The following is a 25,855-nucleotide window of genomic DNA, read 5'->3' as shown; positions in this document are numbered from 1 at the left end:
CTCATTCCCTCAGGAAGGATCATGAACTTGACTGACAGTAAGAGAGTGGACCCCAGACTTTGATGTGAGAAACAGTTAAGAGGTCATGGGCATCAGTTAAGAGTCATGCATATGGGGCGAGTAATATTGGGTCTGCAAATTATATATGTACGTGTGTGTGTGTGTGTGTGTGTGTGTGTGTGTGTGTGTGTGTGTGTGTGTGTGTGTGTGTGTGTCAGGAACTTGTAGAACACTTTGTAAAGGGAGATGTCTCAGTTTCGTTAGGTTCTACACCAATAGTGAAGTCAAGAATAGTCAACAGATAGAACCACATGGGCCTATAACTGTGCTTACAGACTAACTCATTCATGCATGAGCACAGCCGCACACACTTATTTGGTTGTTGGATTAAATGTTCAAATGAAAATTACTTTCGTGTTTGCTAAAAAAAAAAAAAAGAGCTTTGGGACGAAGCCAGAGTTTTGACACTTTGCTTACAGCTTTGAGCATCCATGCATCCATGTGGCCATTACGCACTGGTTCTGATGACATCTCGCCCTTCTAAAGACAACACTGCTTGTAGCAACTATCACAGCCACAACAGGCGCAAGATATGATTTTTTTAGATATTAGATTTCGTGCCACAGACTTTCTTCGTCACATTTGCGTGACTTATTTAAATATTCTGCCCCTTGCAGGATGACTACTCAAATCACAAGAAAATGTACCTTTTGAATACAGCACTAAAAAAAACAAATACTATGGCTGTGAGCAATAAAGCATAATTATCATATATCCTTATCTTTTATATAATTATAATAAAAACTTTGGTTAGGGAGGGGGTGTTCACTCTGATTTCCCAGATATCATAAGCACTTTTACTCTTTTGAGATGACAGTCTCTGCTACATGAAAAATGCAACATTAGCATCCTTGCTCTTCTTATTACATGACACAACTGTGTGGCAGGTTGCACACACATTATTAAAGGTCTGTGGTACCTTTATTACTGTTCTTACACTGGTTTTGTAAGATAAGAGAGCAGCTGTGTGATGTTAAATAAAAACACGTGCTCACATTTAATGACGCTGAAGTTCTGTAATCATACCAGTGCTTAACTCTGCAAATGTCTATGTCCGAATATGAGTACTCATACTGCTAGTAGCTTTTGAACTTTATCTGCATAGAGTGGCACATTTCCTTTTGTCCTGTTTGTGTGGAGGAAGGATTCTGGTGAAATAACTCCTGAGGCAACCTTTCCTCTTTCCTCCACCCACTTCTGCAAAAACAGGAGCTCTTAAACATAATTAAGCTTTCTTTCTTTTGGCATTTATTTACTTCAAGACAAATATGAGTCACAGCTAATTCATAGAAAATGCATTTCTCACCACCCTATTTTTGTCTTATTTTCTCATTGTGAGTTCTTGAAAATATTTTTTTCTTATGGAAAGTTCCAGCTCATATCAATTCTGAGGAAATAGCAGGATTTTGTTTTTACACATTATAGTTTCCTGAGCATGTGCAGTTTTCAAAAAGTACAAGGTATTTTGCGGTCTGCGCATTTCTTACTGTAAGGTCAGGTCAGCTGGCAAGATGATTCAAATGGTCTTTTTAATTGATAAACAGACAATAACTGCATACGTTAATATTTTTATATATAAAAGTTGCTAAAGCAAATATTTTACTTTCAAAATAAATATTTATTGCCATTAAAATTAAACTAAAACTAAGTGGGTGTATTTCTGCTCTGTGTGTTTTGGCCAGTTTTACCCCTAACAAATACCTCATGTCTGTTCCTTATATATATATATATATATATATATACACACCTCATATATATCTAACCTCACCCAAACTATTTATACTGTCAGAGTGCTTGGTTACAGCATTGGTACAACCTGTTTTATTTTTGCACCTGTTAACAACAACAATTGGCAAGTGAACAATATTAAGTAAGTAAAATTTTATTTGTATAGCACCTTTCAAGATAAAAATCACAAAGTGCTTCACAGAAAAGCTAAAACATAAAAACATAAATCAACCAAAGGCAAGTTTAAAAAGATGAGTTTTTAGCTGTTTTTTAAATATTGTATGGCAAAACCTTACAATAGCCTACAAAGAGAACCCTGTGATATGTTGATGCACTATGAACAAAAACTTGGTGACAGTAGCAAGGAAGAACAGCCTTTACAGGAAAGGAACCAAAACCAGTTCTATGGACGGAAACCAGCAGCATAACTAATAAATAGTTTAGGCTCTTTCTCTGATTCTACTTTTGGTAACTTAAAAAAAACCAAAACAACCCCCACTCACTAGAGTGTGACCTCTCTAGTGAGTGTTCCTACTTTAACTGAATGCTTTTCAGATAACTTTTAAAAAAACGTGACAGATGGGTCATTAACAAATTAATTTAAAAAAATCTAATAAATCTAATTGTGGAATTGTATTTCATTTTATATTGCACCATATACTAATATGAGCACGGGACAAAAAAGGAAAAAGAAAAAAAAGCGCGAATAACAGTTCCGGGTGGGGAGGAGGGAAACGACTTTGGGCACGCGCGTGGTTGGGAGTTGGACGTGTTAACGGTAATCGGTCGTCGAGTTCGATTATTTTGTTACCACGAAAATCAGTCTTTAAAAGTGGTAGACAAATTACACGAAACGATAAAAACACCGAGCCTGGACTAACATTTAGCTCACTGGGTTAAATCTGCAAAGTTTAGGTGAGGAGAAGTTTAGCGCCGCTGGGGCTACGGGCGGTTTTTTTTCTTTTTGGCTAGGCTAACGGTGGCAGGTCTTCAAGGAGCTAACGTCGACGGTACTTCCAGAACACTCGGCAGGATTTCAAGGTGTAAAAACGGTAAGTTATGTACTAAATCCTGCATGGTTCGCTACTATAATTCTGTGTGCTTTTAAACTGAGGGACAATCATCATAATGAGCCCTCGCCTATTAACTTAGTACCTGATATGATGCTAGCTTTTGCGTTATTGAAGTAACGTGTGATAATAGGTAATTAGTTAGCATTAAAATAAGTTCTTAACATGAAAGGTTTGGAATAATGTTGTTTTCTGACACTAGACTGGACTGTCAGAAAAGACAATAACTAAACGATAGGGTTGTGCTAATTTTCAAGATGATGTCAAACATTTCTGTGATAACATGTGTCCCGTTTTTCGCCTCGTTTAAAATATTTAAAATAATTGAAAAGTATATTTAAAATTTCGAAGTTTAATCTTGTCGTGGAAAAAAAAGAAGAAAAAGTTCCTGCTATTTAGACGGTTGAGGCTTTACTTGACCCCACTGTTAGACACATTTACTTATCATCACTGCAACCCAGTAATTTAATGTATGCCTGTGAAGTTCTCTGCAGAGCGGGTCTACGGGCTCAAAATGTAGTCATAAATATTTTGTACTTGTAAATCAGTTTCGTATGTGTAAAAAGAATTTGTGCGTGCGTAAAAAAGATTTGTGTGTGGACTTGTGTGTCAAAAAAAACCCTGCAAGTTACAAGTACGAATTTTGACCCTATTTTTCTTCCTTTCATCTGATTGGGCCAATGTCATGTCAATCACAAATGTAACAATCCAATCAGAGAGCAGAGATGGGTTTGGCTGTCGGAGGGGCGCTTTTTTTTGAACTGCAGGTCCTTGAAGGGTAATACAGTTTGAAGCTGGAGGATCTCTATATAAATATCCGATAGCAGCTAGGTCCCCTAACTTTCAGTAGCTGTTGAAAGGAAAAAGTTGTGGTATATCAGTGGTTAGAAATACCGTTATTACTTTAGGATTAGTTTAACACAAAGTCAGGGCTGACCTGGGACCATTGCTGTGAGTCACAGTGCGCAGCATAAAAGTCCTTTCACATCAGAGCAGGATGTGCTGCTAATGCTAACTGCTAACTAAAAGCAAAGGATCCAGAATTTGTTGCGCTGGCTGCTGGGCTCTGTGGGTTTTTGCAGCAGCTCTACCTGTACTAGATGCACCTGCTCCTTGTCGTTTCTATCTCTGACTTTATGTCCTCTACAAGAGTTTGGTTTTTTTGCTAGTTCTTCAAATGTAAAAACATGTATGCTAATTCATAACGAAGAAAGCTTTGTAATGAAGACTGTCATTTACAAAACACTGCCCGCCCCCACCCTGCGTTCCGCAGCGCTGTTGAAAAGGCTGTGGTAGTCCCTATATTAAACACGTAGACCTGTGACACAAAAATCACCAAACTCGGACGACCACAGACTGTTTTCCTTTGTGGTGATGAAGGAAAACGCTGGGTTGGCATGTAAAAGGGCATTTATTTCCTTCAAAGACCTGCAGTTCAAAAAAAGCGGCCTTCCGACGGCCAAACCCATCTGTTCTCTGATTGGATTGTTACATTTGTGATTGACATGACATTGACCAATCAGATGAAAGGAAGAAAAATAGGGTCAAAATTCGTACTTGTAACTTGCAGGGGTTTTTTTTTTTTTTTTAGCCAAAAGAACCCCTGCAAATCTTTTATACTCACGCACAAATCTTTTTTACACATACAAATCTTTTTTACGCACACACAATTTTTTTTTTTTTTTTTACACATACAAATCTTTTTTACGCACGCACAAATTTTTTTACACATACAAATCCTGATTTACAAGTACAAAACCGATTTACAAGTACAAAATATTTATGACCACATTTTGAGCCCATACGGGTCTTTGCGGGTCACACAAACGAATGTAATTACAGTAGCTACCAAGATAAATGTGCTTATAATACGACCGCAGTTTTTTTTCTACTGCATCATTGAGAGTTTTTACAGGTATTACTAACGGTTTTCTTTGAGATTGGCGCTCATACGTTCCTTGGTGGTTGGTAAGGAGCAGTCGTGTCCAAATTCATGGGCTGCATCCTCCTGAGGCCGCATTTGTAGACCGATTACGTCACAGCGACGTGCCGAAGGCTGTCCAAATTCGTAGACTCCTCCGAATGCAGCCGGCAAATGCGTCCTTTTCCTCGAATTTGAAGGATGGGTTGGGTGTGTCCTTCGTGGCCCACCATATCCCAGAATTCATAGCGCGGCCCAGCCAAACTCCAGTTTCCGGCAATGGCGGCCGCTACTAAGTTTTAAAATTACTCTTTTTAATCTTTCTGGGTCACAAAATAAACTTTTAACATATTTTCAGGCGAGAATGTGGGTGTGTAAACTTCAAATATCTGCTCAGGTTATCAAGATATCGCATATTTGCAAAAGTGCTCCGACGTTTTCGGAGACGTCTGTTACCCACCAGCTCGATAGCTAGCCGAGAGCTTGAGGGTCACTAGAGCCGCTGAGAACGACACAACTCCCGGCACATCATTTTCAGATCACCGACTTTCGCTACTCAGGTTAAACGTAATATATAAGTCACTTAGACAACCTAAAAATGTTATTGTCTGGCTTTTTTCAGTGTTTTATTTGTTCGCGAGTAAATCGGTTTGGCTGAGATTAAAGTTATTAGATTAGATAAAATAAAACTTTATTAATCCCCCTGGTGGGTTCCTCCTTGGTTTTCACACAGCTGAATAAACGTCAAACAGAAAACTGATTAAACAGAAGTGTGAGATGGTCGAGAATTTACGCCAGTGTCCTGTTATATTTTAGATAGCAAGGAGCAGACAGCCGAGTTTATTAAACTCCACCGAGACAGCGGTGACGCTACTCAGAAGGCTAGACTGTCCAATTTCACAGCTGTTTACTTCCGGCCTACCCGACCTTCTGAGGACCTGGCCCACGTAGACTGCGAAGGCCGGGTCCTCGGGAGGATGCAGCCCATGAATTTGGACACGACTACTGTATTTTTACATAAACGCTACTCAAATGGGGCTTGAAACTCTACACGTAAAGCTTAATTTACATCATTAAGCTTTGCTTTCAAAAACTAACATAAGTACAAGTACAAGTGCTTAAAGTCTTATGTTTTGCGCCATCTTCCGTCAGTATGGAATGTGACCTCATGTGGTTGGTTGAGGTTAATAGAATTACATTAGTTTATGTTAGCTAACTAGTGACTGAATCGCTAAGGAAAACAACGACACTAAAAGTCAGTTTAAGTGTTCACTTTTGTGCTGTCACTGGCTGCAAAATGGTTTTAAGAAACTGAGAATATTCTTTGGCTGTTTGACCAGCTGCACTCAAACTGGAAAATCCATCGGTTACCTAATGTTAGAGTTTGTAAAAAACACTTTATAAATAATTATAATAGGGCTGTGCGATATGACCAAATCTCATATCCCGATATAAGGTCAAGGTCAAATTTATTTATATAGCACATTTCAAACAGCCGATGCTGCACAAAGTGCTTAACAATATGAAAATGGTATTAAAAAGCAACAATGTAATACAATAATAACAATAAAAAAACAATAAAAGGACAGTAAAAGAATTAAAACAATAACTAAACTAATTCAAATAAGACCAAAATGCTTGGGTCATAGTGTGTTAAAAGCCAGGGCATAGAAATGTGTCTTTAGTAAAGATTTAAATTGCTCAAGCAGGGCTCTAGAGTGCGACCAAATTTTTCAGTGGTGCGACTAAAAAAAAAAAAATTGGTTGCACCTGTGCGACCAACTGTTCGCTGTGATTACGTCTTTTTGCGCTGATTCTGAGCTGCAGGTTTTTCTCTCTCCAGCCAAAATTCACAGAGCCAGCAGCAAAAGAAGCAGCAAACTGCGCTTCACATTTGATCAATGTCGTCATGAATTTTGCTGTTTTGCAAATCACACTTCATGCACAGCTAGCTCTCTCTCTCTCTCTCTCTGTACTTCAAGAACAGTTTCCCGTCTCCAATCTCTGTTTTCTGTATTATTCATTCGCTTATTACCCACCAGTCTACCGTTGTTTACAGCGCTGTCGGCTGCTGTCTTTTTCTTTTCTTTTTTTCACCTAAATGACCTCGGACAAGAAAGCCTATTTTTTTCTGTTGTTCAATACTGAAGAAATTTAAGCTTTATATGCAGAACATTGTAGAATATTTTTAAGGTTATCTGCTATAAAAAGCCAGACCAGGAAAATCTCCTTCATGTTTTTCTGTGTTGTATTCTCAGTTACTTTCACACAAAGGCATCTGCTGTGATGTTCACAATTCTGATGAAGTCAGTACTGATAAACAGTGGCGTGTCTAGAAAATTTTTGTTGGGGGGGCCAGGTAGGGGCACAGATTTGGAGAAGGGTGGCAGATGTAATTGGCAGATAATGTTTAAAAAAAATTCTACCAACCGTTAACCATAATTCAATAATCCTATAAACCTAATAACCGAATGCACTTTTAACTCTTATTAGAATAAGATTTTAACCACTACGGTGCAAAGTTTTTAGATACTGCGTTGATAAAGTACAAGAGATACAGTGGGGCAAAAAAGTATTTAGTCAGCCACCGATTGTGCAAGTTCCCCCACTTAAAATGATGACAGAGGTCAGTAATTTGCACCAGAGGTACACTTCAACTGTGAGAGACAGAATGTGAAAAAAAAATCCATGAATTCACATGGTAGGATTTGTAAAGAATTCATTCCTAAATTAGGGTGGAAAATAAGTATTTGGTCACCTCAAACAAGGAAAATCTCTGGCTCTCACAGACCTGTAACGTCTTCTGTAAGAAGCTTTTCTGTCCCCCACTCGTTACCTGTATGAATGGCACCTGTTTAAACTCATCATCTGTATAAAAGACACCTGTCCACAGCCTCAAACAGTCAGACTCCAAACTCCGCCATGGCCAAGACCAAAGAGCTTTCAAAGGACACCAGGAAAAGTATTGTAGACCTGCACCAGACTGGGTAGAGTGAATCTACAATAGGCAAGCAGCTTGGTGTGAAAAAATCAACTGTGGGAGCAATCATCAGAAAATGGAAGACATACAAGACCACTGATAATCTCCCTCGATCTGGGGCTCCACGCAAGATCTCATCCCGTGGGGTCAAAATGATCATGAGAACGGTGAGCAAAGATCCCAGAACCACACGGGGGGACCTGGTGAATGACCTGCAGAGAGCTGGGACCAAAGTAACAAAGGTCACCATCAGTAACACACTACAATGGCAGGGAATCAAATCCCGCAGTGCCAGACGTGTTCCGCTGCTGAAGCCAGTGCATGTCCAGGCCCGTCTGAAGTTTGCCAGAGAGCACATGGATGATACAGCAGAGGATTGGGAGAATGTCATGTGGTCAGATGAAACCAAAGTAGAACTTTTTGGTATAAACTCAACTCGTCGTGTTTGGAGGAAGAAGAATACTGAGTTGCATCCCAAGAACACCATACCTACTGTGAAGCATGGGGGTGGAAACATCATGCTATGGGGCTGTTTTTCTGCCAAGGGGACAGGACGACTGATCCGTGTTAAGGACAGAATGAATGGGGCCACGTATCGTGAGATTTTGAGCCAAAACCTCCTTCCATCAGTGAGAACTTTGAAGATGAAACGAGGCTGGGTCTTCCAACATGACAATGATCCAAAACACACCGCCCGGGCAACAAAGGAGTGGCTCCGTAAGAAGCATTTGAAAGTCCTGGAGTGGCCTAGCCAGTCTCCAGACCTCAACCCCATAGAAAATCTGTGGCGGGAGTTGAAAGTCCGCGTTGCTCGGCGACAGCCCCAAAACATCACTGCTCTCGAGAAGATCTGCATGGAGGAATGGGCCAAAATACCAGCTACTGTGTGTGCAAACCTGGTAAAGACCTATAGTAAACGTTTGACCTCTGTTATTGCCAACAAAGGTTATGTTACAAAGTATTGAGTTGTATTTTTGTTATTGACCAAATACTTATTTTCCACCCTGATTTACGAATAAATTCTTTACAAATCCTACCATGTGGATTCATGGATTTTTTTTTTTCACATTCTGTCTCTCACAGTTGAAGTGTACCTCTGGTGCAAATTACTGACCTCTGTCATCATTTTAGGTGGGGGAACTTGCACAATCGGTGGCTGACTAAATACTTTTTTGCCCCACTGTACAATCAGTGTTTTGTCAGTGTTTACTCAGCATTCAAGGACAGCAATATTTGCATAGTATTTTTACTGCCATGTAGTGCACATATGTTTTGGGCAAAAACATTTTTTAATATTAAAATACGAACATTTGTAACAAACAATTGACAAATTCCAATGTAAAACTTTATCTGCCTATTAAAAAAAGAAGATAATCTTCTCACAAACTGGTGTTTGATTTTGAAACAGAAAAAAAGTGGGGAAACAACTGAAAAGACTAACATTTGAATAAAACCTGAAAGCAAGTAAATACTTTCTATGCTGCCTTATGGTAAACTGTGGTAATATTGATAAAGAACAACACTGGCTGATGATGAAATCCAGTCAGCTGGCATGGTGACACTGCCAGTATTAACCTGCAGGGCTGGACTGGGACAGAAAATTGGGCATTTTGACTACAGACTGGCCCACCAGGTATTAAAGCCATAAAGACTTTGAATGAAAACAAATGCTGTTGTGACAGTGATGTACAGTCTTGTTGGTATATGTATGATTTCTATACATTTTACGTCAGATAAAAACTTTGGTTGTAAGATTTAGATAATTATTTAATAAAAGCTAGATATTTTAAATGAAAATAAGAAAGAAAAGTATTTCTTTGTGCCCCACCTTTCCCTGTTAATGCCCTACCTGGCCCCCTGGCAACACTTTGCTAGATCCACCCCTGCACAGTTACCAGCTGTCGGCTACCTAAAAAAGGATCCTGGTGTTATTTGTCTCTCAGAAACAGTTCATAACTTCAACTCATTCATGTCACCTAAAAGGTAAACCTTTTTCTCCATCACAGCTCTGATGATTCAGTAAGGACATCTCCTGGTTTCATCTTCATGTTTCCCTCTCACCACATATCCAAACCGACATCATGACCAGCAGCTTTACAGCTGTGGCTCCAGCAAACATCAGCTGATACTAGAAATTAATATTAAATAAATTCTAACAACAGCTGATCAAGCTTAAACGTGCTGCTGTTGTTTAGCGCGACATCCGCTGGTTTCCTCTTTCTGGCGCAAAGTGGGCGATAAACAAACAAGAGAGAAAAGCCGATCAGCTGATCATTGATCAGTTTCATGATTGAAGTAGCAACAGGAGAGGCAGGGGGAGAGAATGAGAGAAGAAGAGGCAGCTGTGCAGCGTTACGACAGAATAACTCCAGCTTTGTGTCTTTTTTTCATTATAGCGAAAGTCCGGGACAAACCGCGTCTCTTCTCAGCTCAATACAAAACGTGTAATATTTTCTCTGAATGACGGACCATTCCATTTTTTTAAGGAGCTGTTGGCAACTCTACTAACTAACCTTATGAATAAAATAAAGTTCACTATCAGTAACATCATAGCACCCACCCAGCTGTATAAAAACTCCGTCAAACTGGCTAGAACGCAGTATGAGTTATTGCAACTGAGGGTAAAAAGTCAGCAACATGAAAATAAACTCCACCTAAACTTGGTTTATATCTGACCCAGATAGACTGCAGCTCATAACTTCTTACCTGAAGTTCAGTTCACCTGACACTCGGACTGGTGGCTGCCTCGGGGCTCTCCTACTGCCTCCCCTTCCCTCATCCACCTGCTGGCCTCTGTGGAAGCTCTGCGATAGCCACCAACCAACAACTGAGTTATTTTTACACATCGACCTGCATCTTATAACTCATAACTCTTATGTTAGCTGCCCTCAGTAGCATACTGTCTGAAATATTCGACAGCTGCAATAATTCTTTAAGTGTTATTTTTTTCCTTGGTATTCTAATTTCACCGAAGTTTACTAAACTCAACAAACTTAATATTACTTACCGGGATATTTATTCTGTCCTCATTTTCTTTCACCGAAAAATTGTTTCCTGCAGTGCCGTCTTTCGCGCTTGGCTCTCCTACCTTTGCTAACGTGATGCGCATAGCGCAGAAGCCGATGCTGCATTCACTTACACTCGGATATCTGAGCTTCACCGTGAAAACATAATCGTACATTTGATATTTGATTGAATTTTATTGTTTTGCCTTTGGGGTGGCACCTGGGGTGGCCAGTCTGGTTGGGGGGGTGGCTTGTGCCCCCCCAGGCCACCCCGCTGGACACGCCACTGCTGATAAATGATCAGAATTATAATATTTCTAACTGTTTGAGGCTAAGTTGAATCGAATCGGGACTTTGAAAACCGGAATCGAATGGATTATAGAAATCGGTGATGATACCCAGCCCTAGTGAGCAGCCTAGGCACGACAGAAGTGGATGTAGCTGTAATAGGAAAGGAACTATTGCTAACTTTTCTGTTAAGTTAAGGCCTGATCCTTCTGAAATTCATAGCCAGTGCTCTGACACGGTGTCATCAATCTTTGAATGCTGAAAAAGCACAGTGTATCCAGAAAAACACATTATAATATATAAATTATTAGAAAATTTGTGTGCGCCTAACTTTTGTGCCGGTACGCCTAACTTTTTAAAGTTAGGCGTACCGGTACGCCCATGGCAAAAAGTTAGTCTAGAGCCCTGTCAAGTATTTGTGCAGATCTAATATTTAAGGGGAGACTATTCCAAAGTCTGGGACCTGCCACAGAGAAGGATCTATCACCACGGGATTTGAGGTTAGGCAGGCAGCATAGGCAGAGAGGAGCTCAGACAGGTAAGGAGGGGCTCGGGCATTAAGTGACTTAAAAACAAAAAGTAGAAGTTTAAATTGGATCCTGTAGGAGACAGGAAGCCAGTGTAAAGAAGCTAAAACTGAGGTTATATGCTCTCTCCGTTTGGTACCAGTTAGCAGGTGAGCAGCAGCATTTTGAACCATCTGAAGACGATGGATGGTGGCCTGATCCAGACCATAATACAATGAATTGCAGTAGTCCAATCTGCAAGTAAGAAAAAGGTGAATAACACGCTCAAAGATGTTAGCTGGAAGGTATGGCTTTACCTTGGCTAGCTGTCTTAACTGAAAAAAACAGGACTGAACTACTGCACTCACCTGCTTATTCAATTTAAAAGAACCATCAATGTAGACACCGAGGTTTTTTACATGTTTTACAATACGAGGAAAGGGTGCCCAGAGTGCTGTCGATACGATTAAAGTTGCCAAAAATGACAACCTCAGTTTTATTTTCATTTAGCTTTAAAAAATTTAATGACAACCACTGTTTGACATCATCAAGGCAGCGTAATAAGAGCTGCGGATGGTCTGACCCTGCTTTTAAAGGTAGATAAATCTGCAAATCATCAGCAAAACAATGAAATGAAATGCTGTACCGCGAGAAGATGGAGCCCAATGGCAACAAATAGAGTGCGAACAGGGCAGGACCCAAAATAGAGCCTTGAGGTACACCGTATTTAAGAGGGGCTATTTTGGAGTTGTGGGGGCCCATATTGACATAAAAAAAACCTTTCTGACAAATAGGAATGAAACCACTGTAGGGCAGATCCTTTCAGGCCAGCATGAAATTCTCGCCGTGATAACAGGATGTCACGGTCGACCGTGTCAAAAGCTGCTGACAAGTCCAACAATAAAAGGGCAGCAGGGCTGCCAGAGTCCAGAGTTAAAAGAATATCGTTAAAAATCCTTAAAAGTGCCGTCTCAGTGCTATGTAGTGATTTAAAACCAGATTGAAATTTTTCAGAGATCATATTAAAATCAAGGTGTGCCTGCAACTGTAGGTAGACCACTTTCTCCAAGACTTTAGATAGAAAAGGAAGCTTTGAGATAGGCCTGTAGTTGGACAGAACAGTTGGGTCCAGGTTTTGTTTTTTAAGAAGAGGCTGAACTACAGCTTGTTTAAACAACTTCAGACCTATCCACTGATATAAAGTTTTTCATAATTTTCTTAATATTTTTTATGTTTTTATAGCTTTATTTTATTTTTATTTTTTTTGGGGGGGGACCCATAATATATATTATAAATATATTCTCAATCACATTCACACCACTCTCTTATATCAGCTCCACTACATCGAGACTATTTTATGGTGGTTAGCTGTTTTATTGTCATGTATTTTGCATAATAAGATAACCATGTCCTGCATTCAAAACCACTGAAAATGTCTATGGTGGTGCTGTACCTAATATTGTGCTCATTGGATCCAAAACATATTTTTCCTTTATTTTGAAGGCTGAGGCTTAGATCCATTAGATATTCACGAGAAAAAAATTATCACATGTCAGGATTACAGTATATCGAAAATATGTGATTATAATGGGAGTCAATGGGACCCAAAATGGTACGATAAACACAGGTGGTAACACTTATGTGAATCTCCTTTACTATACACAACACCATAGAGGGGATCATTGAATTTTAAAAATAATCCTAAAATGCGCCTCCTGGCCAAGTTTCATGCAACTAGTCTTTAAAATGACTGATATATTGAGAATCAAAAATCCAAAGGGACCCAAAAGGGTCCCTTTTTTGACTTAAAGCCTCTGAGGGTTAAAGCATGATGGGACGTAGCCTGTAGCAAGGGACGTATTAATTAATCTCAGGATAAAAGGCCCAACAGTATTAAAAGTGCTTTTAAGCAAGCTCGGGGGGAGACAATCAGAGGGGCAGTGTGATGATCTTAGGTTACTAACTACCGCGGTCAAGTCCTTAAGGGAGACGGGATCAAACTGCTCTAAGACAGCTGAGCACACAGGAGAAGGACTCTGATCTGAGGCAGCAGACAACGAGACAAGGGCCCTAATCAATAGGATCTTGTCATTAAAAAATGCTTTAAAAAATCATCGCACATACTTGGTGAAGAAGTGACTCCAGAATTATCACATAAACTAACAAAGCCACAAGTTTGCCTCTCTTTCGTCCACTTTTGTCTCTACGCAACGTTACTCGGCCTCGCCTCTCTCCTTCACTGAAGACAACTCCCCCTCCTCCCCCATCGCTTCACGTGCAGGCAGCGACAAGATGGACACGGCAAATCTCCGTTAACGAGTTACTGCGCATCGCCCCATGCGTGGGGCTGGACGGCGTCAACGTGTTAACGAGCTAACCATGCTAACGAGCTAACCATGCTAACGAGCTAACGAGCTAACCGCGCTAACCCTAAAATCCTTTCATTCTCTCAAAAGTTAATAGCGCGCCTTATGTATGAATTCTGGTTGTGCTTGATGGCCGCGAACCGATTTTATGTGGTACACGGCGCTCAGCAGTCTGTCAAAAATGTTTTAGTTCGACTTTGGTAAGTTACGGAGCTGCACTGCTTGATAGATTGTCGGCTACTGAGGAGCTTCGCGGAGTGATACGTACTGTGCTTCAACGTAATATTACCGTACTGTGTGTGTATAAGGACCATAAATAGCACCTGTAAGAGACGTGGTTATGAAGCGGATTTCAAACTCCAGGCTGTCAGTCATGCAGTAGAACTTGGGAACAGAGCAGATGTGAAATCTGTCTGTCTTTGTTATTACGCTCAGCGTCTTTTAGTTTACATTTTGACTGCACAATTGTGAGCTCTTTGTTTAGCACAAAAACAACATTGTTTTCTTTTATTTATGGAGCATTATTATTTAATGAATGCTCATAATTTAATTTTCAGTAATTTTTCATGTACATCTGCGCTGTATGTCAATAAAAGTGCCTGTGTGACATCTGGGACACAGCTTTGACTAAGAACTCTCTTTTTGTTCTTACTTTATGGCTTAAAAAAAATATCGAGATATATATCTTATATCGCCATCCAGCTAAAAAATATCGAGATATGAATTTTGGGTCATATCGCCCAGCCCTACGTGGGACCAGTAACCCACTGGATCAAGTTAAGAGTCAATAATATTTAAAAAGTCCTTGACCAAAAGTTTAGTCACAGCAGACATAGATGTTACAATCACCAAGGATTAAAAAACTGTCAAATTTAAGAACGATTCCAGCCATAAAACCTTTTTTTTTTTTTTCTAAATGACATCAGAAACAGCAGTATGCGACATTACGTGATGGCAGAGCTTCAGTTCATCCTTTGTCTTTTTTTTTTTTTTTTTTTTTTTTTTTTTAAATAAATAGGACAGGGGGAATGAATGAGAGAAAGAGGGGGAGAGAAAGAAAGAAAACCAAAGGGGAGAAGAGACGGTGAGAAGGGGGGGGAAGAGAGACAAAAAAAAAAAAAAAACTCCTGGGTCACCTGTATGGAGAAAAAAAACAAACAAACAAACAAAAACAAACAGAGGAGACAGCAAACAACAAAGAGCAACATAATAATAGAGAAAACAAAGCACCATCACAATAAACTAGCTAGTCATAGATATCAGTATTTACTAAGTAATAAACGATATTGTGCAGCACGCAAGATAGACAGCGCACAGTGTGCTTTGAGGCAGCAGCCAAGAAAGCTTTAGTCCGCGTCTGTGAATACCCATGTGTGCATACCTGTGTGGATCAGCATGTTTGCATTCCAAAGGTTTCTCCATGTAATGATCTGCTAGGGAGTGTGGGGGGGCCACAGCCCCGTCCTCCAGGGTGTGAAGCGGGTATGGAGGAGATCAAAACTCCAGACATCCAGAGGCCCCCAGAACACAAGAGACCATGGAAGACCAACAGAGGGGCAGCCGCGCCACTGTCCCAGTAAGAGCTGAGGAGAGTCCCAGATGAGGGCTCGCCCAGCAGCCGCGGAGCAGAAGTCAGGGGGAGTTGCAGTGACGCGCCCGTGAGCTCCGCCGGCCCCCAGCTGCGCCTGAGTGACCGAGCCCTAGGCCGAGAGGCCATAAAACCTGAAAACTCTTTGATAAAATCCTTGTTAAACTTGGGAGGGCGATATATGAGGGCACACAGTAAAGGCGCAGCAGAATTCAGGTGTAACTCAAACAGCTGGAGTTCAAAACTAGAAAATGAGTCGTGCTGTAATGTTTGATGGCAATGAAATCGAGCGTTGAACACAGTGGCTAAGCCTCCCCCCCTACCAGAGGACCGAGGGAGGCTGAAGAATGAGAAATTAGGAGGGACCAGCCCCGAAAAAGCTACAGACTCAGAAAGTCCAACTGTTGTGACTTTAGGAAGTCATTTAATTCAAACGTCTTGTTTGCTAATGATCTTACATTTAGTAAAGCCATTTGGAGTGTGTAGATCCTAACGTCAGATGTTCCAGCTCGGTTAAGTGTGCGAAGATTTCCGTGGTCCACGCCGCATCCACGGGTCCCAGGCCACTCAGGGAAATAAAAAGCTGAGAGCGGGGGATCAAGTGTCGTGGGAGCTCCAGGGACAACAGGCAGGATTCATCTAAAGACGCACTCTGCTGGTCCAGTAGTTCCACGAGAAGCACGGAGAAGAGCTCGGACTTTGATGAGTGTACCAGCCCGCTTTCCCCGTTTCCTCGGGCGCTTCTTCCAGGAAGTGGTGTATGTGTGTTGGCACAGATAAACCGGGATACAGGGCTCAAAAAGTGGTGGAGGAGGCCCATAATCATCTCCAATTTCGTTGTACTCTGTACAATGACAATAAAGGCTATTCTATTCTATCTCCTGTCTCAGTTTGCTTAAGAGCCAGGGTATACGATGCTTTGATTTCTAAGAGTAACTGGCGATTGTACACACGCAGAGCGAGGGCATTTTGGGATAAGATAGAGAAGGATAAGGCTAGCGAAAGCCAAAGCAAAGCTAGCAGAGTTGACGGACGTGTCGCCGTGCATACTGCTGGTGCCATCTAGATATAAGACATCTATCGTCCCGATAACGATATAAATCACAAAAATTTAACATTTTCTGTAAATTCTGTGAATCTCGGGGAGCTCGACTTGCGTGAAGTGTTTCCAGCTGGTCGTCATGTAGCTGGAGTAGAGTGTTTTAACCGATGTATGAAACTATACATTTTTAGACATAAGTTGTAACGGCCGCCGTTTTCTTGGTAAGTATTTATTTCACAGCGTGCTGCGGGGAAAAGCCTGTTCCAGGGCTCGCAAAATTTCAAAATCCCTGGTAGCCCTTCGGGCAGGGGCTCTTCAGTTTTTGGTAGCCCAAAATAAATTTAAGTAGCCCGAATAAAAAAGAGCAATTTTTTGATTGATGTTTTGTTTCTTGTTTTGTTTCCTTTGATTGAGGGAAAACCTATTAACCTATTACTATAGTGACCAGAGAGCATTAAGGGGCAGAGAGGAGGATGTTACTCCTAATGTTGTTGGCGCCTTTTAGGAGGACGCTGCTAATGAAATTACACAGTGAATTTGCGTTTATTATTATATTTACAAAATACCAGAGTTTTTGTCTTGGTTGTATAATTTTATTTTGTTTTATTTATCCGCCACACCTTAAAGGCCCTTCCGTGAAAATATTATCGGACATTAAACCGTTCATGGGGCAAAAAAGGTTGGGAACTGCTGCTCTACTACATAAATTAGGGGTAGGTGATATAACCACGCCGTGGACACAAGTTTGTGAATGCAGTAACTCAAGAATGGGGCTTCTGAATTCAGTTTCAGGATTCTGAAACTCATACCATGTATGTATCTGCTAAAAAATCTTGGAGAAGTTCAAATCTCAGTGGCAAATCTCAAGGTCAGAGGTCAAGTTTTCTAAGAATCTTGTGAATGTGATAACTCAAATGAGGCAACGTCAAATTTATACCACTGGTTGTTACATTTAGTGTGTGTGTGTGTGCGCTCTTGTGTTTTCCAGATAAGATCCAGATCCTCATGCAGCGGTGTTGAGAGGTGACAAATCATGGGTAGCTAGATTTGATAAAACTGCCAAAATGTCGTCAATCTTAGGACTCCCTACACGAGGATCAGATGTAACTGTTCTCATATCCAGGGTCCATGTGCATCCCTATTGTGTACTTGTGGAATTCTGGGGAAAATTTAGCCTGGAGAGGACTGCAGAGTATGAACGTCTAGCCAAAGACATCCAGTCCCCTGGGGACTCTTTGCAAGAACTGGAAGGAAAACCTGGTGACCAGTGCTTGGTTCAGATTGAGAGTATTTGGTATAGGGCTCGCATAGTCTCAAGTAATGGCTCGAAATACACAGTGTTCCTCATTGACAAAGGAACAACATGCCGTGCCAACACAAGTAGGCTTGCATGGAGTAAAAAGGAGCATTTCCAACTGCCTCCTGAAGTGGAGTTTTGTGTGCTAGCTAATGTGCTACCACTGTCACTTGAGAACAAATGGTCCCCAATGGCGCTTGAATTTCTGAAATCTCTAACTGGGAAGTGTGTTTCAGCACATGTGCAGCAAGTACTAGACCTGAACAGAACATTCCTCCTACACATACCTTGCATATCCAAACAAATGTATGAGATGGGATTTGCTAAGAAACTATCCCCAAACATCTTCCAGGACTTTGTCCTGAAGTCAGTGCAGCCCCATAGTGGAGCTGAAGTTTTTCCAGAGATCAAACGGCTGTCCGTGGGACCTGTTGAACAACTGCGCAAGCAAGAGGTGTTCATGTACCCAGAGCTACAGGGAGGAACTGTAGAGACAGTCGTTGTAACAGAAGTGACAAACCCACAGAGGATTTTTTGCCAGTTAAAGGTCTTCTCTCAAGAACTGAAGAAACTGTCAGATCAGCTTACACAGAGCTGCGAAGGGAGAATGCCCAATTGCATTATAGGCCCAGATATGATTGGGTCTCCATGTTCTGCAAGAGGAAGTGATGGCAAATGGTACCGCTCTATTCTACAGCAGGTATTTCCAACCAGTAACATGGTGGAAGTATTGAATGTTGACAGTGGAACCAAAGAGTTTGTTAAAGTGGAGAATGTAAGGTCACTGGCTGCAGAGTTCTTTAGGATGCCAGTTGTCACCTACATCTGCTCTCTCCATGGAGTTATTGACAAAGGGGTAGGATGGACAACCACCCAAATTGACTACCTCAAGTCTCTCCTGCTGTACAAGACGATGATTGCCAAATTTGAGTACCAAAGCATCTCAGAGGGTGTTCACTATGTCACTCTTTATGGAGATGACAATACAAACATGAACATCTTGTTTGGTTCCAAAGAGGGCTGTTTGCTGGACTGTGAAAAAACACTGGAAGATTATGCTATTCGCAACACAGCACACAGGCAACCGCATCCAGCCCAGCAAGAAAGAACGATGCTAACTCCTGGAGAAGTTGTGGAAGAAAAAGAAGGGAAAGCAGTTGCAGAGAGGGTGCCTGCTGAAGTTCTCCTGCTAAACTCCTCACATGTGGCAGTTGTTCAGCATGTAACAAACCCATCAGAGTTTTACATCCAAACGCAAAACTATACAAAGCAGTTGAATGAATTAATGGATACTATCTACCATCTCTACAAAGATTCTCTGAATAAAGGATCTGTTAGAATTCCAACTGTTGGACTCTACTGTGCAGTCAAAGCAGCAGATGGTGATTTCTACAGAGCAACTGTGACTGAAGTTGGTGAGACACAGGTCGAGGTATTCTTTGTTGATTATGGAAATACAGAAGTGGTCAATAGGAGAAACCTCAGGATACTTCCTGCTGAGTTCAAAAAGCTGCCACGATTGGCACTAAAATGTACTCTGGCTGGTGTCAGACCTAAAGATGGGAGATGGAGTCAGAGTGCCTCTGCCTTTTTCAGAAAAGCAGTAACTGATAAAGAACTAAAAGTACATGTACTGGCCAAATATGATAGTGGCTATGTTGTCCATCTGACAGATCCCAAAGCAGAGGGAGAACAACAAGTCAGTACACTGTTGTGTAGTTCTGGTCTTGCTGAAAAGGCTGACAAACCAGGGCAGTGCAAAGACACAATGCATCCTGCTATTACGCCTCCCACACAATATCCAGTTGCCAGCCCACTATGTGGGAATAAGAACACTGGATTGGCTCTCCAAGTCCAAAACATATTTGGCCTTAGCCAGAAAAAAGGAAGAATGGCTACCTTTAAGGAACACATGTTTCCTATCGGAAGTGTCCTTGATGTCAATGTGTCCTTCATTGAGAGCCCAAGCGACTTTTGGTGCCAGCTAGTTTATAATGCAGGACTCTTGAAATTGCTCATGGATGACATACAGGCACACTATGCAGGCAGTGAGTTTCAGCCAAATGTTGAAACGGCTTGTGTTGCTCGTCACCCTGGTAACGGATTGTGGTACAGGGCCCTTGCGATTCATAAACATGAAACTGCTCATGTGGATGTGTTGTTTGTTGACTATGGCCAGACAGAGACAGTCTCCTTCCAAGACCTGAGGAGAATCAGCCCAGAATTTCTTACTCTGCATGGTCAGGCTTTTCGATGCAGTTTGTGGAATCCCAATGACCCTACATCTGCTGTAACTGAGTGGAGCGAAGAGGCAGTAGAAAGGTTTAAAAACTTTGTGGACTCGGCTGCTTCCAACTTTGTGATTCTGAAATGCACCATATATGCTGTCATGTGCAGTGAGCAGAAGATTGTTTTCAACATTGTGGATCTAGAAACTCCATTTGAGAGTATTTGCACTAGTATGGTAAATGTCATGAAAGGTACACCTCCCAAAAAAGCTATGGGACCATCTTTTCATCTGGATACATACTACTACTCAACACACAGTGTCAAAACTGGGATGGAGGAAGAGGTCACAGTGACATGTGTGAACAATGTCAATCAGTTCTACTGCCAGCTTGAAAAGAATGCTGATGTGATTAATGACCTCAAGATGAAAGTGAGCAGTTTTTGTCGTCAGCTTGAGAATGTGAAGCTTCCAGCAGTCTTTGGAACTCTGTGCTTTGCAAGGTATACTGATGGGCAGTGGTACAGAGGGCAGATCAAGGCCACAAAGCCAGCACTCCTGGTTCACTTTGTGGATTACGGGGACACTATTGAAGTAGATAAATCTGACTTGCTCCCAGTTCCCAGAGAGGCAAACGACATCATGTCTGTACCTGTGCAAGCAGTGGTGTGTGGTCTTTCTGATGTCCCTGCGAATGTTTCCAGTGAGGTGAACAGCTGGTTTGAGACAACTGCAACAGAATGCAAATTCCGAGCGCTAGTAGTGGCCAGAGAACCTGATGGGAAAGTGCTAGTTGAGCTCTATCTTGGAAACACTCAGATCAATTCAAAGCTCAAGAAAAAGTTTCAGATTGAGATGCACACAGAAAGCCAGGTTGTTTGCCATGGTCGGAGAGCTTTTGAGGCTTCACCGAGTTATTTGCAAAAGACGACAAAACGGACCACAAAAATGGAAGATGACACACAATTCCTGAAGAAAAACAGTTTCTCTGCTTCAAAACCTCCTTTTACTTTAAGGGATGACAGGAAATCTAATGAAATGAAACTTTGGAACAAAACAAAGTCAGTTCATGAAAATGGTCAAAGGATCAAGAGTCCACAACTAGAGTTGTACACACCTCCACAGCAAAGGCAGTCATCTGCTGGTGGCAATGTCAGATCTTCAGATCTTCCAACAGATACCAAGAAACTCAAGTCAACAGTAAATGGCACAGAATCCCAAAAGGAAAGTATTGCTGAAAAGCTTCCTAAACTTTCAGACTTGCCCTCAAATTCTGTCACACCTGGTATGGTAGCAGATGTCTACATGTCACATTGCAACAGCCCATTAAGTTTCTATGTGCACTGTGTAAGGGATGAGGATCATATATTTTCCCTGGTAGAAAAACTCAATGACCCCAATTCAACTCCAGAAACCAACAGGCTCAAAGAATTGCTACCAGGTGACCTTGTTCAAGCACAGTTCGCAGATGATTCCTCATGGTACCGAGCAGTTGTAAGAGAACTCCATGGTGATGCAATGGCTCTCATTGAGTTTGTTGATTTTGGCAATACAGTCATGACTCCACTTTCCAAGATGGGCAGACTCCACGAGAAATTCTTGCAGCTGCCAATGTACAGCACACACTGTATGCTGAGTGATGCTGCTGGTCTTGGGGAAGAGGTTGTAGTTGATCCAGATGTGGTGTCTGCTTTCAAAGAAAAGATTTCTAGCAGTGGAGAAAAAGTGTTCAAGTGCCAGTTTGTCAGGAAAATTGGGTCTGTGTGGGAAGTTAACCTTGAAGACAATGGTGTGAAGGTTACGTATAAAGTGCCTACTGTAGATCCTGAAATCACTTCAGAGAAACTTGAGCAAGTAAAGGAAAGGAAGGAGCCATCCCAGGTATCTGATATCAGAGAAGTGCCAGAGAGATCAGTGCTGAGCCACTGCTCCCCACATAACTTTCTGGAAGACCTTTTTGAGGGGCAGAAATTGGAAGCCTATGTCACAGTCATAAATGATGATCAGACTTTCTGGTGTCAGTCTGCTAGTTCAGAAGAACATGATGAGATCTTATTAGGTCTCTCAGAAGTTGAGAATTCAGCAGGTCAGAACCATATTGATCCAGATGCTCTTGTTCCTGGAAGTCTATGTATTGCTCGCTTTTTAGACGATGAGTTTTGGTATCGTGCAGAGGTCATTGACAAAAATGAGGGTGAGCTCTCTGTTTTCTTTTTAGACTATGGAAACAAGACTAGAGTCAGCATAACAGATGTGAGAGAAATGCCACCTTGCTTGTTGAAGATTCCACCACAGGCATTTTTGTGCGAGCTTGAAGGCTTTGATGTTTTGTGTGGATATTGGGAAAGTGTAGCAAAGGTTGAATTGTCTGCACTCATAGATGTTAAACTGTTGCAGTTGACTGTCACAAAACTAGCAAGAGCTACAGGAACAATCTTTGTGCAGGTGGAATGCGAAGGTCAGGTGATAAACGAGTTGATGAAAACCTGGTGGAAGAGCTTCATAACCGAAAATAAAGCCAAAGCAGATGAACTGCCTGATTCAGATGAAGCTTCAGTGCAGACTGACTCATCTGTAAATGAGTCTGTGGTACCTGACGATCAAGTAGAGAATCCCAAAACCCAAGAAGCAGACAAATCTCATATCCACTTTGAGAAAGACAACAGTGACGAGCTCAGCACTGATCAGTTTGAGCCTTGCACAGAAGATGAGGTACAAAAATTAAGTACTCCAAAGTCCTCTAAAGATTCAGTTCATCTTGAGTTTTTTGGGATCCAAGAAGAAAGTGTTTCCACAGAGAAGATCGAAGTCCAAGCCTCTGCAATATTGATCAAGGACAGATTTCCTGGTGATAGTGGTATAGATGAAAGTATATTGTCACCACTTGATAACCAAGATGACAAAGACCAAAAGGTTTTGACTATGAACTTTAACATGGAGGACACTAACAAAGAACCTGAAGAGGAGCAAGCCTTGGTAATGGACGCTTTTGGGCCCAACGTCTCAAGTTCTCCAGTGGATGAGAACCTTTTAGAGACAACAGATGACCTAGAGGGAACTGCAAGAACTGACAAGGTATCTCTACTTGAAGAGATGAACGCAGTTTCCTACAGCTTTGACATCATGAATGTTTCTGGTAAGAAAGAGCTTAATTTCTCTTTTTAAAAAATGTTTTTCTCCTTGTTAGCACACAATATGGTTGAGTTCAAATCTGCTCAAATCATAATGAATGCCATGTCATTCTGGAAAAATACCTGTGTAATAATATTACATTTGCTTGCTGGAGTCTGATGGACTCAGAGTTGAGTCTCACATGTTGTCAGTTATTATGCAAGTTAATGATTTCATATGTGTTGCATTTTCCTTTTTCTATTTCCAGATCTAGCCCAAAACCAAGATGGAATAACAGCTTCTGTAGGAAGTGGTACTTCCCTGAACCGTAGGACAACTGTGAAATTGGTAGATTTAAACTTCATTATGTCGAAATAAACTGATGATCTTTTTAAAAGCCTTAAAAGTAGGACTGTGCGATATGATGAAATATATCGGATGATAAAATTAAAACATCTATAATTTCATATTATACACTATCATTTGTTTCATGGTGTCGCAAAATAAACCGTTTACGGCAATATTTTTTCATCGTTTGGATGGCCACCATGCAGGCACAGAGAATACCAGCATGGCCGTTGATGAGGCAGAACCAGTTAGCTCCAAACAGAAGGACCAGTCAAAACAAATCGAGGACCTTATTTCTAAACGAGGGGCATAGACATGTAGCATAGACATGGTTTGGTTAGGAAAAGTCTGACGCGGACCAGAAAACTGTACGATGCAAATTATGCTGCAAACTGGTCCCCAGTTCAGACTCAAACACGACAAACCTCTTCTACCACCTACGCACGAATCACGTGAAAGAGTACGGTGAGAGTTTATGGACGAGAACCAAAAAGAACCGCCAGATGCTCAAAATACACCTCAAACGTTAGAACAGGCTTTTCCCCGCACTACGCCATGTAATAAATACTCACAAAGAAAATGGCGTCCGTTACAACTTGTAACTAAAAATATATATTTTCATGCATGAAAACACTTCACACAAGTCGAGTTGCCCAAGATTCACGGAATTTACAGAAAATGCACTATATTGTGATATATATCATTATCGGGATGAGAAATGTCATATCAGGATATGAGATTTTAGTCATATCGCACAGCCCTACTTTAAAGCGTCATTCTGTAATTTAAAATTGTTGATCACATACGTACATATTGGTATCTTCCATTTTCTCAAGGTTCCGCGGAACGCTGTTAGTCTCATGGAAAGTACTGATCTAGGAACTGAAGTCTCAAAACGGGTACAAGAAATTTGATTGGATTCAACTATTAGAACATTGACAAGGACATCATTTTGTTTACTTTGTTCTTTTCTTCAGATTCCGACTGAATTAGTGCTGCCCTCCCTTGTGCCTCCTGAGGAGCAGTTGTGCAGTGAGTGCTTCTTATTTTGTCATCCAACTCTTGATACGGTGATTTTTCATTTTGAAAGGCTTAAAGTGAAAGGGAATGAAAAAACAACAGGGTTACTTTCTGTAGTTTGGCCAGCTGACGGCCACAGTTACAGCGTTGATTTAGTTTAAGTCATAGTCTTTTGAAACATTAAGTTTTAGACATAATTTAAGGATCTAAATGCTTTTAGTTTTAGTCTAGTTTTAGTTGACTACATTTCATAAGACTATAGAAGACTAAATCTGAAATTGATTCAGTTTAGTATAAGGTGTGAAAGTTTGTCATGGTTTTTACTGATGAGAGAAAACACAACTGATGATGTTTCAAAAGAACACAAGTACTCACAAGTACTCGTATTGAGAAATGTCTCAGGCTGATGATATGGGGTATAAATGGGTGCAATTGTCCACAAAGGTGCTCCCAAAGAACCGGAAAGTGAGGCCGGAGATGGGATGAGTCAGCAAGAGGTTCCATGTGCTACCACACAAGCGGAGGTATGCTGGGGACGAGGATATACCGTAATATTGGTATAGATGTTAAGCAGTTCTGCTTTTGTCATGATTAGTAAATATCAGATTGATTATTTACTGTTGTGACTAAGGGTAAAATGCTCTTACTACACTGATATAGTCCCACCTGGAACTCTCAGGTGAGTAAAGATTAATCTGCTCTATTTCAGAGTGACTCTGTGAGCGATGAGGAGTCCTTGGTTCATCTCAACATTCCAAATTCAGGTTTGATAAGATTTTGCCAGGTTTGATATTTACATGTTAAGTTCAAATGCAAGGCTGCAAGCATGAACCTCGCATGAAAATAACAGTACACCATATTGCCAAAAGTATTCACTCACCCATCCAAATCGGTGAATTTCAGTGTTCCAATCACTTCCATGGTCACATGCAAATAGAATTAAGTATCTAGGCTGGCAGACTGCTACTGCAAATATTTGTAAAGGAATGGGTCGCTCTCAGGAGCTCAGTGAATTCCAGTGTGTTACTGTGTTAGCATGCCACCTGTGGAACAAGTTCAGTTGTGAAATGTCCTCGTTACTAAGTATTAATACGAAGTAGTGATTGGAAATGACAGCAGCTCAGCTTGCAGCTCAGTGGAAGGTCATGTAAAATCGCATAGCAGGGCCAGCAGATGCTGAGGTGCAGAGGTCCTTGGATGCAGTGGTGTAAAGCATGCTGCCACTAGACTCTAGACCTTGTGGTGGAAGAGATGGAAGAGCTGTTTTAGCTGCAAGCAAAGGGTAGCCGGACATTATA

The 25,855-nt window shown here is 41.2% G+C and overlaps 1 protein-coding gene across 2 annotated transcripts in view; it reads left to right on the top strand.

The window, feature by feature from the left end:
• Window positions 1-2,517: 2,517 nt before the first annotated feature.
• Window positions 2,518-25,855, top strand: part of LOC113037243 (tudor domain-containing protein 6-like) — a 29,438-nt gene continuing 6,100 nt past the window's right edge. For both annotated transcript variants that reach the window (XM_026194121.1, XM_026194120.1), the window contains exons 1-7: window positions 2,518-2,840; window positions 17,543-23,214; window positions 23,458-23,537; window positions 24,374-24,436; window positions 24,515-24,569; window positions 25,002-25,081; window positions 25,267-25,321. In XM_026194121.1, the coding sequence (XP_026049906.1) occupies window positions 17,619-23,214; window positions 23,458-23,537; window positions 24,374-24,436; window positions 24,515-24,569; window positions 25,002-25,081; window positions 25,267-25,321 (5,929 nt within the window). In that variant the 5' untranslated portion in view covers window positions 2,518-2,840; window positions 17,543-17,618. The remainder of the gene's footprint in view (window positions 2,841-17,542; window positions 23,215-23,457; window positions 23,538-24,373; window positions 24,437-24,514; window positions 24,570-25,001; window positions 25,082-25,266; window positions 25,322-25,855) is intronic.

Source organism: Astatotilapia calliptera, chromosome 15 (genome assembly GCF_900246225.1).
Source record: "Astatotilapia calliptera chromosome 15, fAstCal1.2, whole genome shotgun sequence".
NCBI lineage: Eukaryota > Metazoa > Chordata > Actinopteri > Cichliformes > Cichlidae > Astatotilapia > Astatotilapia calliptera.
Note: the sequence above shows the minus strand (reverse complement) of the source record. Positions and strands in the feature narration are given on the sequence as shown.